Source organism: Halichoerus grypus, chromosome 8 (assembly GCF_964656455.1).
Source record: "Halichoerus grypus chromosome 8, mHalGry1.hap1.1, whole genome shotgun sequence".
Taxonomy (NCBI): domain Eukaryota; kingdom Metazoa; phylum Chordata; class Mammalia; order Carnivora; family Phocidae; genus Halichoerus; species Halichoerus grypus.
The window spans coordinates 94,168,388-94,184,520 of NC_135719.1; the positions used below are offsets into that span (position 1 = coordinate 94,168,388).

Genomic DNA, 16,133 nt, shown 5'->3' on the forward strand with positions numbered 1-16,133 from the left:
AGTACACTTACGGTAGCTCCCTTGAAGTTAATTTTCAGGAGTACAAATGTGGGTCAACTTAGTGAAAAATATTAAACTCACACTACAGGTGGAATGCAGATATGACATAATGATGGTGTGTGAAAAACTAAAATTCAAGAAATCTTGCATTATAGAGATATAAATTTGATTTCGATTTTCATATTTTGCCATATGGTTCTCAACTGGCATTGTTTAATCTGCTGTGCCTGCAAGCATACTGTGCTAAAACAAGACATATGGAGCCCTTTTGCAGTAAAGGAAGAAAGAAAAGAAGCAGATGTCTGAACCATTGAGGTAAGGAACCCCACTGTAGCTGAAATACTGGCCAACGCGGGGTCCATAGTCCCCTTGGTGTGGGTTAGGCTGATTTCACTGAGAGACGAAGAACAAGCGCCACCAGGAGTACTGAAAAGTATACCTCTAGGCAGGACTTAACATTTCTGAGAAATTTCTTTAGGCTCGTTACAGTGAAGAATCTCCTGGGGAAGTGTGATTGTCACGATGAGCGAATCCAGCTGCACGTCGGATCTGACCCACAGCCCTGCCAGCCCGGTGAGTCGCCGTTAGGAACGCTCCGAGCTTAGGTAAGGGCAGCAGACGGGAGAGAAGAGTGGTTTTAGGAAACCTGCTTTTGTGTCCACAACCGAAAGCTACCGGAATTCTGCCTGAATATGGCTTTCCTGACCCTAGGTGAGAGGGGCTCAGGCGGGGAGGAAGCAAGGGTTGGGTTGAGGTGCGTGGCTTCCTCTGTGACCTGGGAAGCAAAAAATGCCATCTCATAACACAGTGACCAGCGCACCCAGGTCTCTCTTCCCACGCTTCTCCTCTGCTGCCCAGCAGACAGTTCAGAGAGCAGAGGGCTCTTCTCCAGGGTGCCTGCGCGTTCTTGCCTCTCTTCTCCTCACATCTGCTTGGGAAGGGTACATTTTGTACTCTCGGACTTCAGGAGTATAAAAGCGAGCTCCTGCATTGTAAGTTGAGGACTCCAGCCCCACCAAGCCCCGCTGGAGAGCACTTCCGGTCTGCCCTTGGTGCAAGACGGGCCGTATTTGCTGCATACCACCTGCCGGGGAAACTACGGCTGTTCTATGTCTCTGCAAAATCAGATGACTAAGGAACTGCTTATGCAGCAGTTCAGAGGCGAGATGGAGACTCTCTCTTGATTATTTATTTAAAAATTCTTTGAAGCCTGCCATTTCACCCCAGCAGGGGAGTTGGGATTTTTCAGCCACACACAGTAATTTTATTCCTCTGAGCCTTATATGAATTATTGAGCTTTTCAGAAAAGAGAGCAAATAGTTCTGCAAGGTAATCAAAAGCAAATATGCTAATTTGGGTCCATAGGACAGTATTTTTATCAGAAAGAACATTAAGCTTAGATGAGTTATTCATCTAAATTAAGGAAATTGAAAAAGAGAGCAAGACTAGCAAATTACCTTTGCTGATGTTCGAAACCAGCCCTATCTTGGACTCTTTCTTAATCGTCTTTCTCAGTGTAAAACCTAGTTACTAGGATACGGTCGTGTGGCAGCATCTTTATTAGAAATTGTGTGGTAGAAAAAAAGGTCAGAGGCTCATTTCCAATAACGGTTTGACAAGTAACACAGAGAAAAGGGCAGAAGGAATTGAGGTCTGTGGTGTTTCCCTATATCAAGATTTTGAGATAATAGCACTTATGTGAATGGGAACTCTCCAGGAATACATTTTATTAATCTCAGGGTTTAAAGAAAAAGAGACATGATATCATATTGTCATCAAAATTAAAAGCAGGAAGCCTAAGAAGTTACATAAATATCCTTTCTAAAGGATCAGGTAAATATCAAAATATCAGAAAAAGAACAAAAATCCCACTATCTGTCACTGGTAAAAATTTTCTTACCTTAACTCTGGCTAAATCCACGAGTTGTATAATTATATAGATAGAAGTCCCACCTCCAATTATCACAATTTGGAAACAGTCAATCACAGCAGGGCTTAAGCATGGTAGAAAACTTTGTAAGGTTCAGGTCTTGAACAAAAGTCCACAGAGAGGTCATTACCCCTCTCTGTACTAGTAGTAGCTTCATATCAGAATAGAGATATATTTGTAAAAATTTGCACTCATGAAAATTTTTTTTTGAATTACACCCTATCTTACTATTGTCTTCAAACAAAATCCAAGCTATCTTAATAAATTACTGAAATTCACAGGAAGATGGAAAAGCTCTACAGTAAAATATGTCTAAATTATTAACAGTACAATTTGCTGAAAGATAAAGAAACCAAGAAAATAAAAATACCTGACATCCCAGATGTTCTGCCTTCTCATGCCTTTCCTGCTCTCCTCCCCCATTTTTACCTCACACAGAAGCAGTCTGGGCTGGGATAGAGCTCATCTGTGTTGGCTTCCAATAAAGCTGGCTTTGCAACTCAGTCTACCAATTTATTAGCTATGTGACCTTGGGAGGATCACGTGGCTCTTTTGAGGCTGGGTTTCTTCAGCTATAAAGTAAACAATTTTCAGACTTATTGGGATAATTAAATGAGATCATATATTTAAGTTGTAGGTATTTAATAAATATTTATATTATTATTATTATTATTATTATTATTATTAGAGTTTGGAAGGGGAGTCAATAAAGAATATTCTTTTTCCCTGCCTAAGGGTAGAACCAACTGAGAAATGAACATAGAAGTCAGACAGATGGATCTTGAATTACTAGTAACAGTTGGGCTGAAGATATAACTATGGGGTCACAATAGGCTTGCTAGATTCCCTCTGGATAAAATCTGCCCATCTAGTCACTGGCATAGCTGGACAGGGTCAGACCTCTTTCCTCATGAAAGAGGATACACCAGAGAGTACTCTCCTACTAAGCAGGGCTGCTACAAGAGAGAGCCCAGAGGACCTGTGTTGTGAATTCCCAGACACTTCTAAATGCACCTATTATTGCCTGTCCTGGAAGGAGTGAATGAGGAGATTGAGAGACCCTGGAAGTCCCTCCATGTGGAAATGTAAGATCAAGGGGTATTGAGATTTCTCCCAAAATATTATAAATGTGATGGATAGAATTTTAGAAAAATTGATCTTTCTACTAGTTAAAAATTGAATACCATAATACTTATAAATTTATAAGCGAATGTAAATATATGTGTGTGTCTATATTGTGTGGACACACAGAGCTGGCCTGGTGGACCCAGCTCAGCCAAGGTAAGATCCCACCTGGTTACCTATGTCATCAACACACCTGCAGCTGACCTGTATCCTTTATGTAAAAGAGTAAGTGTTGTTGTAAGCCACTGCATTTTCGGGTTGTAATACCACAAAATAGTTGACTAAACAGTAGACCATTTGTTCTTCTTACTAGATCATTGACTGGACAGCTTGCAGGTGAGAAGCAAGGATAGTACTCAAAGCTCAGGACTAGCTGGTCTAAAACCTATGGAATTGTCCTGAGTCAGCCTGACACCTATTTGCCTATTAGTAACATAATAGTGACAGCCAGACTTCTCACAGAGACTGCTAGCACTTTCTGTGCTGGGCAAGCAATAGCACATGGTCAGACACTGGCCAGGTGCTGAAGTGTTCTGTGAACACCGGAAACAGCGCCATCCTTACTGGGGGGAATCCTAGGTCTCCTGAGATGTATATTCAGAGAAAGTGTTTTCTTAAAGTGAATCTCCTTGTTTTAAGTTCTAGCAAGTGCGTGGCAGACAGGAGTATACTAAATTGTCTTAGCCCTCCTGCATAGTATAATTTAACATGTGAACATTCCAAGTGTGCAATTGGAGCTGTGAAATTGAATTGTGGCAAATACTTAGATCTTATTACAATAAAACATAATGGAGTGTTTATGACCCCATGGGTTTCCAAAATCTAGTAACGGCCAATTTATTTTGAGAAATGTTAAAATAAAATTTGATGTTTCCTTGCTTTGTATGACAGAATTTGACTTACAAATGTTTTTGATTTTTTGAGACAGTATACTTGCAGAGTGACTAAGGACAAAGACTCCATCTTGAGCTAACAGGACTCATTTCAAATGCCTAGCCACCCCACGTCCTGGCTTTATATTTTTGGGCAAGTCACACTGAGCTGTTTCCACTTTCCCCACCTGCAAAGCAAAGGCAGTAATAAACCTACATAACAGGGTTAAATAAGGATTATATGAGATTATATTTTTAAAACACTTAACACACTGTTGGCATATTGTAAGCACTCGATATTTGTTAGACATATTTTTACTATCATCTTTGCCATAGATAATTATGTATAAAGTACAAACAACATTCAATATTTTAAAAAGTTTCAGCTGTGGTACTTCCAAATGATTAAAATATGAATGAAATTTCATCAAAAACTGAGTCCTACTATTGTGATAGAGGAGATAAAAGGAGAAAAAGGAAATTCTGTTTTGTTTTGACAGAAGACAGGGCAATAATTTCCATAAATATTCAACAACTAACACCAAGTATTTGAACATTTCAAAATGTCACTGCCTTTTATTAATAATTATACTCATTTATTGTATAGCACTAACTCTTTTCAAGGAACTTTGCTGGCTATTTTCTTTAATCCTCCCTGCTATTTAATTATAAAAGTTATTTACATATTTCATATGCATACCAAAAGTCAATGACATTTCCAAAAACACTGAACATTGAAAATTTCCACACCAAATACTCTTAAGGTTTTATTTAAAATTATTTTTATTTTTTTTGTACAACAGATTCACCACCTTCTTCTAGAGGTTTACTCCTTTGGCAAAACTAACTCAGTAAGTATGAAAAATCTGGGTTTGGGTATGTGTATTCATATTAATATTTTTATATTTTTTATGTGTTTGACATTTCATAATTTTAAAAAAGCTTTAAAGAAATGATTCGATCCTTAAAACTATATGGAAATCAAATTTTAGTGTCTATAAATAAGGTTTTGTTGGAGTTCAACCATGCTCATTTGTTTATATATTATCGATTACAGTTTCTCACACTACCACAACAGAGATGAGTAGTTCCTCCAGAGAATGTATGGCCTGCAATGTTTAAAATATTTACCAACTGGACCTTTACAGAAAAAAGTTCACTGATCCCTGCTCTAAGGCATATATCTAGAAGTAGAATGTCTGTATTCAAAATAATGCATATAAATAAATAAATATAAATATACTGTTTGCAGTATATATATTTACTATATATATATACACACACACACACGCATATATATATTTATATAGTATATAGACATTGCCTAATTGCTCTTCAAAGTGGTTGTCCCAATTTATACTCCCACCCACCAGGAGCATTTGAAATGTTTCCATTTCTCCATATCCTCACCAGCATGTTTTCTTCACACCTTTATAATACTTGCTAATCTCTCTTTTTAACAAAGAAATGTTCATGTCTCAGCCTCTTTTATTTTATTTTTAAAGATTTTATCTATTTATTTGAGAGAGAAAGACAGAAAGAGCACAAGCAGGGGAGAGGAGTACAGGGAGAAGCAGACTCCCCGTCGAGCAGGGAGCCTGATGTGGGGCTCGACATGGGACTCGATCCCAGGACCCTGAGATCATGGCCTGAGCCGAAGACAGATGCTTAACCGACTGAGCCACCCAGGCGCCCCCTGTCAGGCTCTTTTAAAGACTATAGTATCTAGAATTGTTTTGTTCTTCAAAGTCTTTATGTTTATGGTTACCTTTAAATTTGTGCCAAATGATACTGGTTTTCCATTTTGGGAAGTGATATAAGGTTTCCTTTAAAAAATTTTTTTAAGGAAAAAGTTAAGTTGATTGAAAGAGAAACAGTTAAGTATATAACAATAAAGTGATATGCAGATGTGGCAAAAAATAAAGATGGATTCTGAATGACTGAAATTTTTGAATCGTGAATGAGTGAAAACTTGTGATCTGTGTTTTAATCCTGGGTCAATCATTTGCTAATTGTATGTTCTTGGACAAATTATTTATCCTCTCTAGATTTAAATAAAATGGGAATAATTGCCAAAGCCTCCCTATCTCTCTTATAGTATTGTTCTGGAGATTTATAGAGATTGTAAGTTAAAGAGTTTAGTAATAGTGTAGAGCATTATTTAAATGTAAGACATCATTGTGATGCACCATTTCCATGCACGACCTGTATCACAACTTAACTGAAGTTTCTACCGTTTCTCCTGAAGATAGCCAACATCAATCACTTTGGGAGTTTGGTTTTTGCTCACATTGATACTTTTGTCAATAGTACCAATCCCACAACCCTTCATTTCTACTTGTAGAAATTCTATTGACTGTTTGTCAGCCTTTTCCCATGAAGTTTTTCCCAGATTCCATTCCCTCTTGTCATCTTGCAAGATCTCTTCCTCTAGTAAATCTTTGTATCGTGTGAAGATGTTCTCTTACAACATGGGACGTATTCCCTAATCTTGGTTGGGCTGCTTCTGTGTTCTGGATACAGATTGTTGTATTCCTTTGGCATCTTCTTCAGACTCCACCATTGCTCCTTGCACATAATACTAGGAAGTCGATGTGTTGACTTTAATCTCTCTTATAAGCATCCATTACCTCTTTCTAAAGTTATGTTTGCCCTGATTTTGTCTACATGGCTAAGAATATGAGCCCTTAATCTGGTAAACAAAGTCTTGTATGGGGGGGCCTCTTCCTACCTCTTGAGGCTCATCTTATAAGAGCCTGTCTTCCTTCTCTTTGCTTCAGACACCCTGGTCTGCCAGCCCTCCAAGCATATGTGTTCCTTCTGCTTTGGGGCCTCCACACATTTGTTTCTAGTGTATGGAATGATCTCCCTCCTTCTTCACTTAATAATTTTTACTTATTTTTCAGACTTTATCTCAATTGTTTCTTTTCCAGAAAAGCTTTCCCTTACTTCCTTAGCTGTGCCAAATATCCTTCTTCTATGCCCTGATAATACTATAGACTTTCCATGGGCAGCATTTATCATAGTGACAATTTCATATTTATTTGTATGATTATTTGCTTAATGTTAATCTTGCCCATTAAACCTTATGCTTCATTAACACATGAGAATGTTTGTTTTGCCTCACCGTCATTTTCTCTAGCTTCTAATACAATGCTGGGTACATAGTAAATGCCCAATGAATATTTGTTGGATCACCGACTGAAGGAATAGGGAGTTGCTCTGTCCCCTGCAAAATCAAATCTAAAGGACTATCCTCCCTTGCTCCCATTTTCCATGATCAGCAAGGAAATACATATGAGCAAGGGCATAAACTGAACTTTATCTGCTTTAGCCAAGTAATCTGGGAAAACTTCCAGGGTGTCAAGACACCAATCACATCTTCCAGGAATCAGTGACTTCCTGAGCAGTTCTTAGTGACCTGCTACGGCTGACCCCCGCCGTTTGAAAATTATATCTTCTCCAAGTAAATGCCAGAATGCTGTCTATGATAGCTGGACTCCAGCTACAAGCCACTCTAAATATACTCAGGTGCAATTTACATTAAATTTCTATCGAAAAATAATCATGGGGCGCCTGGGTGGCTCGGTCGTTAAGCGTCTGCCTTCGGCTCAGGTCATGATCCCAGGGTCCTGGGATCGAGTCCCACATCGGGCTCCCTGCTCGGCAGGAAGCCTGCTTCTCCTTCTCCCACTCCCCCTGCTTGTGTTCCTGCTCTCGCTATGTCTCTCTGTCAAATAAATAAATAAAATCTTTAAAAAAAAAAAAGAAAAATAATCAGATTGTTGAACCACAAAAAAATAATATACAATTTAAATTCAGGTGCCAAGCAGCATGTGGACGTTTAAGAACAGGCCATCTTGCATTTGGTTTCTGACATAAAAAGACCTGTCTTGCTGTGAGGCACGAATTACAGGCAACCCTCTAACATCAGATATCAAATCTAACACTAAGGGCAGCTCCATATACATAAACACATGTGTGTAATTATTATTCAAACTGTATTTTAGAAGCTTCTTTTATGGTCAACAACACTAGACTTTATTGCCATTTATTAGTCTTAATACTGTGGCAGTAGATTGTGATATAAGGAATTTTATTTTTTAAAGATTTTATTTATTTGAGAGAGAGAGTGCGAGAGAGAGCATGAGCAGGGGAGAGAGGCAGAAGGAGAGGGAGAAGCGGGCCCAGGACTCTGGGATCATGATCTGAACTGAAGGCAGACACTTAACCGACTGGGCCAACCAGGTGCCCCAGTATAGAGAATTTTAAAAAACTACTTAGCTATTTGACACTTCAGTAAAGTGAGTTTTCCTAATTCTACCCCCAAATCTCTCTCTATCTCTCTCTCTCTTTTTTAATTGCTGAAATGATCTGTGAGGTTGTGTTTAATAGGAGATAAAATATTTCGACTTCAGGGCACCGTGTTTATATGTCCTTGTTATAAGTACTCTCACGGTATAGCTACTGCAAGGACAGTCCATGAACAGATGTCAGCAGTTAGCAGAGCATATACAATGGCCCTACATCTATGTTGTAACTTGGCCAAAGCCTCCTTCTGCAGCATTGCCCGTTGTCTTTCCCCAACGCTGTTAGCACGTATGTGCCGGCTCAGGGCCACTCGGCTGAAACATAGGGAACTGTCTTCTGGATTTCTGTGAGGACTGAGCATTACTCGTCTTGATCCAAACTTGCCTCTTTACTTTCGAGAGCCTGAGAGTGAAAGAACAAATGCTGCTTTTAACCAGAGGAAACAATCAAAGCAAATGGTCTGGATAATATGGCTGTGAGTACTGGTTTAGTTATTGACTTAATCAGGGAGAGAAATTATTGCAGAAAAGTTCATATGCAGTCCTGGATTTTCTAAATTAATGAAGACTCTCATTTCCATTTTCCAACGGTGCTGCTGGGTATCATTCCTGTTTAATGTTGCATTATTGCTGGGTTGATAGTGGGCTGGCACAAAAATGGGGTAGAGAGAGGTGCCAGTCAATACTAGAAAGGTCCAGGAAGAAAGAATGCCAATAGAACATCTGGGTTAGAGATACAGCTGCTTTGGGAAAAGCTCAGATCCTTATAGATTGGGTGATAAAATTCGGTGAGTCAGAACTTATATTATCGTGTATTTCATAATAACTTTCTAGCACAGTGTTAGAGTAGCGTTGCCAGGACTGCTATTTATGGAGGAATCATTTATGTTTCATTTTATTTTGCTTGGTTGCTCCCATTGCATTTTGATGAAACGTGCACAAGTTTTGAAAAAGGAGACATTTTAACTTTTTTATTAGTGAGTTTTAGGAATGATACTGAAAAGTGAGTCTGTGACGGTATAAAAATCGGTGTTTTAAATTAAGTTTCCTTGATGGGATAAACAAATATTGATGTGAGAAAGAGTTTTTAACTATAAAATGGTATAGTCCTATACCAACAGTAGTTATTTCTGGCTGAAAGATTTTGGATATTTAAAATTCTTCCTTCTTGTTTGCCTCTATTTTCTGAATGTTTTATTATTTTTATTTATTTTTTCTTTTTCTTTTTTTTCTTCCAAGTTTTTATTTACATTCTAGTTAGTTAACATACAGTGTCCTACTAGTGTCAGGTGTAGGATTTAGTGATTCATCACTTACATACAACACCCAGTGCTCATCACAAGTGTCCCCCTTAATTCCTATCACTCATTTAATTTGTAATATAAAAGCACACTCACAGGGCTGCCTTGGTGGCTCAGTTGGTTAAGTGTTGGACTCTTGATTTTGACTCAGGTCATGATCTCAGGGTCATGAGATTGATCTCTGACTGGGCTCCCCGCTCACATAGAGTCTGCTGGAGATTCTCTCTCCCTCTCCCTCTGCTCCTCCCCCCTCACATGCACATGCAGACTCTCTCCCTCTCTCTCTAAATAAATAAATAAAATCTCGAAACATAAGCTTTGTGGCTATAAAAAAAGCACACTCACATACATGAACATACATGTATGTATATACATGTGCACATTTACAGACATATGTTTCCCTTAGGCTAAACTGCTAAGCTGCTATTTGAAAGAAACATTTATTTTCACCCTCCAGGATTCATCTCACAATTGTTTTGCAGTGGGAGAGATAAAGAGGGAATGAGGAGGGGGAGACGAACCATGAGAGACTATGGACTCTGAGAAACAAACTGAGGGTTCCAGAGGGGAGGGGGGTGGGGGGGATGGGTTAGCCTGGTGATGGGTATTAAAGAGGGCACATACTGCATGGAGCACTGGGTGTTACACGCAAACAATGAATCATGGAACACTACATCAAAAACTAATGATGTAATGTATGGTGATTAACATAACATAAAAAAAAAGAGGGAATGAGGAAGGGTAGGACAGGCAAAAGCAGGAACTTCTACTGCCTTGTCTATAGCTGTTGTTTGAGGCGGGTCTTTGAGCTCCCATTTCCTCATTGTCCTATAACTACTCAACTCTGATGTTCAGGACAGGAGAGGCTACTTAGCTGGCATACTAATGAATTATGCTTTCCAAAGACCTTCACTTGTGTGCATCACGAGTTTTTCTAGGGAAGTGTGTGGTCTGTTGGCGTGGTGGGGGCATTGTTGTTAGCTTACAGCACAGTCATCTCCTCCACCTCAACTCTTTCCTTGCTAATGGAACCCAGCGTTCGTTCAGGTATCGGGTGGCCATGTTTCCCAAGCTCTTTTTCAGCTGCAAAGGGGTGGGGTGGCCCATGTTTTCTAGTCTAAGTCGGTGTGATCATTCTATTCCCTTTGCCAGTGCTAGTTGTAAGTGTGGACGTGTGACACAATCCTGGCCAATTAAACACAAATGACAGTTTATTTGGGGGCTTTCAGGAAATGTTTCCTTAATCTTAAAAAAGGATTATAAAACAGTGGCTTGTGCTTTTTAAATTGATTTAAATGTTGTTGCACGAGGATGGAAACCTTAGAACTACTGCAGACATGTTGTTCCCAGGGCAGAACAAAGACAGAGTCAACATGTCGAGGAAGGAGGTGAGAAAGAGGGAAGAAGCTTGGGTCCCTGTTGATATTGCTCTGCTCCTAAAACCTTCTACCTCTGAATTTCTTGTTGTGAGGCAATAAGCTCCCTAATTCTTTATCCACTTCTTTGTTGTTGTTGTTGGATCTCTGTTACTTACAGCTAAAATCATCCAACTGGTTCAAGCTATGACCAGATTTCAAAATGAGTCTTTTTTTCCTTCCTTCCTGTAGAAGATAAAAAACTCAGAAAAATGTTAACTTTACTTGGATAAATACAGTATTGTTTCAACCCATGCCCCACATAATGCTTCATTTTAAAGAAAAGGAACACACACACACCCTGCTAAGTGCTTTAAAACAACTGTTTGGTGCTTTGCTCACATTTGGAATGAACTGAAATATCTACCAATACAGGAGTAGTTGAATATGCTGCATAACAGACAATGCAATGCTAGGTAACAGTTAAGAATAAGGTAGATCTATGGGGCTTTATCTGAAAAGGTCTTCAATACATATTTTAAGTAGAAAATAACATGTTGCATATCTGTATGCAATATATTATTTCACATTTGTGCATGTGTATAAATGTATGTATGCATATAAGTTATATTTTCCTTTATATAGATCTGTAAGTGAATAGAAAAAGTTCCAGAAAATTTAACAACAAATGGAGAGTGGTAGTTACCTTTAGGAAAAAGCTAGATTGGGGAGTGTAAAAGGGATGCTTAAAATTTTTACTCTATATAGTTAAGTAAAATTTGAATTTTTACTGGAAGAATTTATTCATGTTTACCTATGGAATTAAAAGCTAAAAAAATTCACAAGTCATGTTAAAATATTTACAATGGCTTTTAACTCTGTGATTATTACTTTCTGCTTAATCCATTAAACAACAAATATGCATATATAATTTGCTTTCTTTTATTAATATTTTGAACAATATATAGAGATCTGCTTTGTTTTTCTTTCTTTTTTACTGTTGAGCACTTACCTCTTCTCCCCCTGCCCCCAGCACGTACTTGTTAGGCCCACATGTCCCTTTCATGGACTGCTCTACTGCGCCTAGTCTGGGAAGGGTGGGTGTTGCCTGACTTCAGGTTCCTGCTCTGGCCTCTAATCTGAGGCACCAAATCCCTGGTTCAGCCAGGAGTAAGGAGGCGCTTGCTCCTGGGGCTTTTATGTGAGTGATTCGAGGTAGGAAGAAAAGTTTGGAGTTCGATCGGTCACAGGTGGGGCTCAAGGACCAAATTTTTCTGTGGTAGGGCATGAGTCCTTTGTGGCCTAAGCTACACAACCTCTAGGCCTCTTTGGGTTTCGGCCTGCTCTCCAAGCCTGGCCTCGGGAGCCCCCAATATCCTTCTGACCTGTTTGCTTAGATAGCTGAGTTTCGTTGTCTTGCTTGCAGCCAGGAACTGACAGATACAACCAATGTTAACTAGAATAGACATGTCTCTTTTTCCGTGTGATCAATAATCACCAGGAACATCCTATGGGAGAAGACTATTCTTGGAATATGAATGTCGTCCACAACAAAGTTTTAATTTGTGATTTATAGAGCAGCAAGTCAGCTCTGGGGCTTTCTCTGTTTAATCATAGCAATGATGATGCATTGTTCTTATATATCCCTTGGTCTGCTCTCACTTTTGATTACACAGAGAAGGAACAGAATCCTTAAAGACATAATGAATCGAGAGGTCTTTCATCTGGAGTTTGACTCAAAGAATTCTATTTGTGACTTGCTTTATAGTTGTAAATTGTGGACCTCTAGAACGGCTCTCATGGAATTTAGTCCCTGGAAGAAACTCAGTAATTATCTCAGAACATGCCTTCGTTTTAAAGCTAAGAAACTGAAACCCCTAGTAAAGAGACATAACCCAAATCACATAGCTATTTAAAGGCAGAATTGTGCTTAGAATTCAAGTCTTCTGAATCCTCGCCCCAAGTTCTTTCCCGAGATGCCGCTCTCGAAAGATTTTATGATAAAACAACAAAAAAGAAAGATGGAGTTTAAAAGCCACCTTGCTTTGAAAAGCACAGTAAATATATTCATAATAATGCTTTTTAGACTTTGGCTAAATAGTAATGCATTTAGCATTTGCTTCACTTACCTCTTCTGTTGTTTGGTTAACAAGTTTTAGGAAAATCTGCCTTTAGGTAAGAAATAGGAAAAAGTGAAACACATTTTTAGATTATTCTCTTTTTCCCTTAATTCTACATTTCAAATATATTCTTTTCTTTAGCATATTCAAGGAATACATAAGTGGAAAACCCATTTCTGATATTTTACCCTTCTTCTTAAAAGTGTCACTGTATTCTGGGGCCCTGCACAGTACAGCTAACTGGGACAGTTTTAGTGCTCTGGGGATAGACTCCCTATCTCCAGGCTTTGCTACTTCATATTTTTTATGGGTGTGTCCTGCCTCCTGAATGAGATTGTCCTCTTAGAGGGACTTCAGCAAATGAGTTTTGATGGTTTAACTTTCATTTCACAAACATGCATCTACAATACAACCTGCATTATGATGGGGATTAATAACACGAGGATGAGAAAAACGAACCCCCACTCAGGGAACTCACTTCACTCAAAGCAGCATGCATTTTAAGGTGACAGGTGATAAGAAATGATACACACCAAAATAGGGTACTGGTGTTCTTAAAAATCTATTATTTCCTTATCCATTCATCTATTGATGGACATCTTGGCTCTTTCCATAGTTTGGCTATTGTGGACATTGCTGCTATAAACATTGGGGTGCACGTACCCCTTCGGATCACTACATTTGTATCTTTGGGGCAAATACCCAGTAGTGCAATTGCTGGGTCGTAGGGTAGCTCTATTTTCAACTTTTTGAGGAACCTCCATACTGTTTTCCAGAGTGGCTGCACCAGCTTGCATTCCCACCAACAGTGTAGGAGGGTTCCCCTTTCTCCGCATCCTCGCCAACATCTGTCATTTCCTGACTTGTTAATTTTAGCCATTCTGACTGGTGTGAGGTGGTATCTCACTGAGGTTTTGATTTGGATTTCCCTATACAATGGAATATTATGCAGCCATCAAAAAAACGAAATCTTGCTATTTGCAACGACGTGGATGGAACTAGAGGGATATTATGCTAAGCAAAATAAGTCAATCAGAGAAAGACATGTATCATATGATCTCACTGATATGAGGAATTCTTAATCTCAGGAAACAAACTGAAGGTTGCTGGAGTGGTGGGGGGTGGGAGGGATGGGGTGGCTGGGTGATAGACATTGGGGTGGGTATGTGCTATGGTAAGTGCTGTGAATTGTGTAAGAAAGAAGAAAATAGTAGGAAGGGAAAAATGAAGGGGGGAAAATTGGAGGGGGAGACGAACCATGAGAGACAATGGACTCTGAGAAACAAACTGATGGTTCTAGAGGGGAGGGCTGTGGGGGGATGGGTTAGCCTGGTGATGGGTATTAAAGAGGGCACATATTGAATGGACCACTGGGTGTTCTACACAAACAATGAATCATGGAACACTACATCAAAAACTAATGATGTATTATATGGTGATTAACATAACATAATAAAAAAATATCTATTATTTCCTTAAGACCCCAGATTAAAGCACTCTGTTAAGAACTTCTAAGTAGGTTATACTTTGGGCAGTCTGCAGAGGGCTCTACAGGAGTCTGTGAAGACAATTATACTGGCAATTAAGACAAACTACATCTATGTCTATGGATAATGATGGAACCATCTCTAATATTACAAATTGGTCGTTTAATTTTTGTTTTTTTTCCAAGACAGAAGGAGTACATGTTTTCAGCAAATGTGGATAAGAGAATGCTTTGAACAGATCAATGTGAGCCAAATGGTGGCAAATGAGCTGAAACCTCTGGGAAGATTAAAAGAGAATGGGATAAAAATTGTACAACAATATAGCTGATATGCCATATGCTTAAAATCACCTTTGTCTTGGCAATGATACTGGAAGGCTCCATGTTTGTTACTGACATATGAATATATTCATTCATTTGTTTATTCATTCAACACTTTTATTATGAGCATAACTTTGTTCCAGACACTGTTTTAGATGCCAGAGAAACAAGACAAAGATGCTTGATTTTGTGGGCTACATTCTTGTCTTCCTTGTTTAAGACACTTCAAATTATTCTCCATACATTCAAGATAAAATCCAACAGCACTAGTATAACATACAAGGCCCTGCTGATTTCTCCAGCTCTTGATATTCTTCTTCTCTTACTTTAAGTTCCAGCCATGCAGCACTCCTTCCAAATTCTGAAAACAAATAAACACAGTTCTGTCCAAACTTCAGATCTTTGTACATACAGTTCCCTCTACTGCAATGATCTTCTCACCCTTTAAACCCCCACTCAAACTTCAGGTCTCAGCTAGCTCAAATGTCATTTCCTCCAAAGCTTCTCCTGACTTCCAGAACAGGTCTAGGTGTCTCCTGTGTGTCCCCAGAACACCCTGTGCTTAACACACATTGCACCCCATGATGCAGTTTGGGGTGCATCTTTATCAGTTTGTCTCTCCTTCCAGACCACAGAGTCCTTGAGATCAGAGACCAGGTCTTGGACACTAGCACATCCCCCAAGTTTCTCACATGGTGCCTGACACCTAAATATTTGTTTAAAATTGACAATGCATGAGGAACCAATGAGACGTTGCCAGCCAAACAATTACACCAGCCACAGGATTTTTCTTAAAAGAATTCACAGTGGCTTAGCTATCTACCACCTGAACCAAATACCAAATCTCCATCACAAGGTTCTCGTCAATAGATTAAATATGTTGTGAATTACAGTCCTACGCCCAGCTAGAGTTAGATGCTGTGGTGTCTTTAGGGAGACCAGCTTCAAGTTGCAGAGATAAACTTAATACGATTAAGAAGCAAGTTTAAAAACAAAACAGTTAGAAAAATAAAAAAGCCATACAGGGTAAGTCTAGAAGTACCTAGCTATGTGTGGCAGGTAAAGCTCATTGTTGGCACTCAGAAGGAAGAGAGACCAGGGCAAACTGGAACAGTCATAGCATTCACTGAGGGAATTAAACTTGAACAATCTCTAGAAGCTCTTCATGTGTACTATTTCATCCGTATCTTACAGCTACCCATTGTGGTATTGTCATTACCGCTATCATACAGAAGAAGAAATAGAAGCTCAGAGAGGTTAAGGGTCTTGTTCAAGTTTGCACAACGTTTAAATAGTGGTACCAGGATTCAGGT

The 16,133-nt window shown here is 39.0% G+C and overlaps 1 protein-coding gene and 1 long non-coding RNA gene across 5 annotated transcripts in view; both read left to right on the plus strand.

Moving 5' to 3' along the window:
* The first annotated feature begins 211 nt into the window (after positions 1-211).
* Positions 212-5,702, plus strand: LOC118543109 (uncharacterized). 2 transcript variants are annotated; one of them, XR_004920916.2, is made up of 4 exons: positions 212-315; positions 479-605; positions 4,731-4,778; positions 4,985-5,702. It is a non-coding gene; the product is annotated as an uncharacterized LOC118543109 (long non-coding RNA). The 2 variants fall into 2 exon arrangements; XR_004920914.2 differs by lacking the exon at positions 212-315 and having other exon boundaries at positions 363-605.
* Positions 5,703-8,494: 2,792 nt separating this feature from the next.
* The window catches only part of SSTR1 (somatostatin receptor 1), a 137,024-nt gene continuing 129,385 nt past the window's right edge, over positions 8,495-16,133 (plus strand). For 2 of the 3 annotated variants that reach the window (XR_013440667.1, XR_013440668.1), the window contains exon 1: positions 8,495-8,713. Coding sequence is in view for 1 of the 3 variants with exons in the window: in XM_078053597.1 (XP_077909723.1) it covers positions 8,694-8,713 (20 nt within the window). In the remaining 2 variants the exon portion in view is untranslated. The remainder of the gene's footprint in view (positions 8,714-16,133) is intronic. The other variant, XM_078053597.1, reaches the window with a different exon arrangement.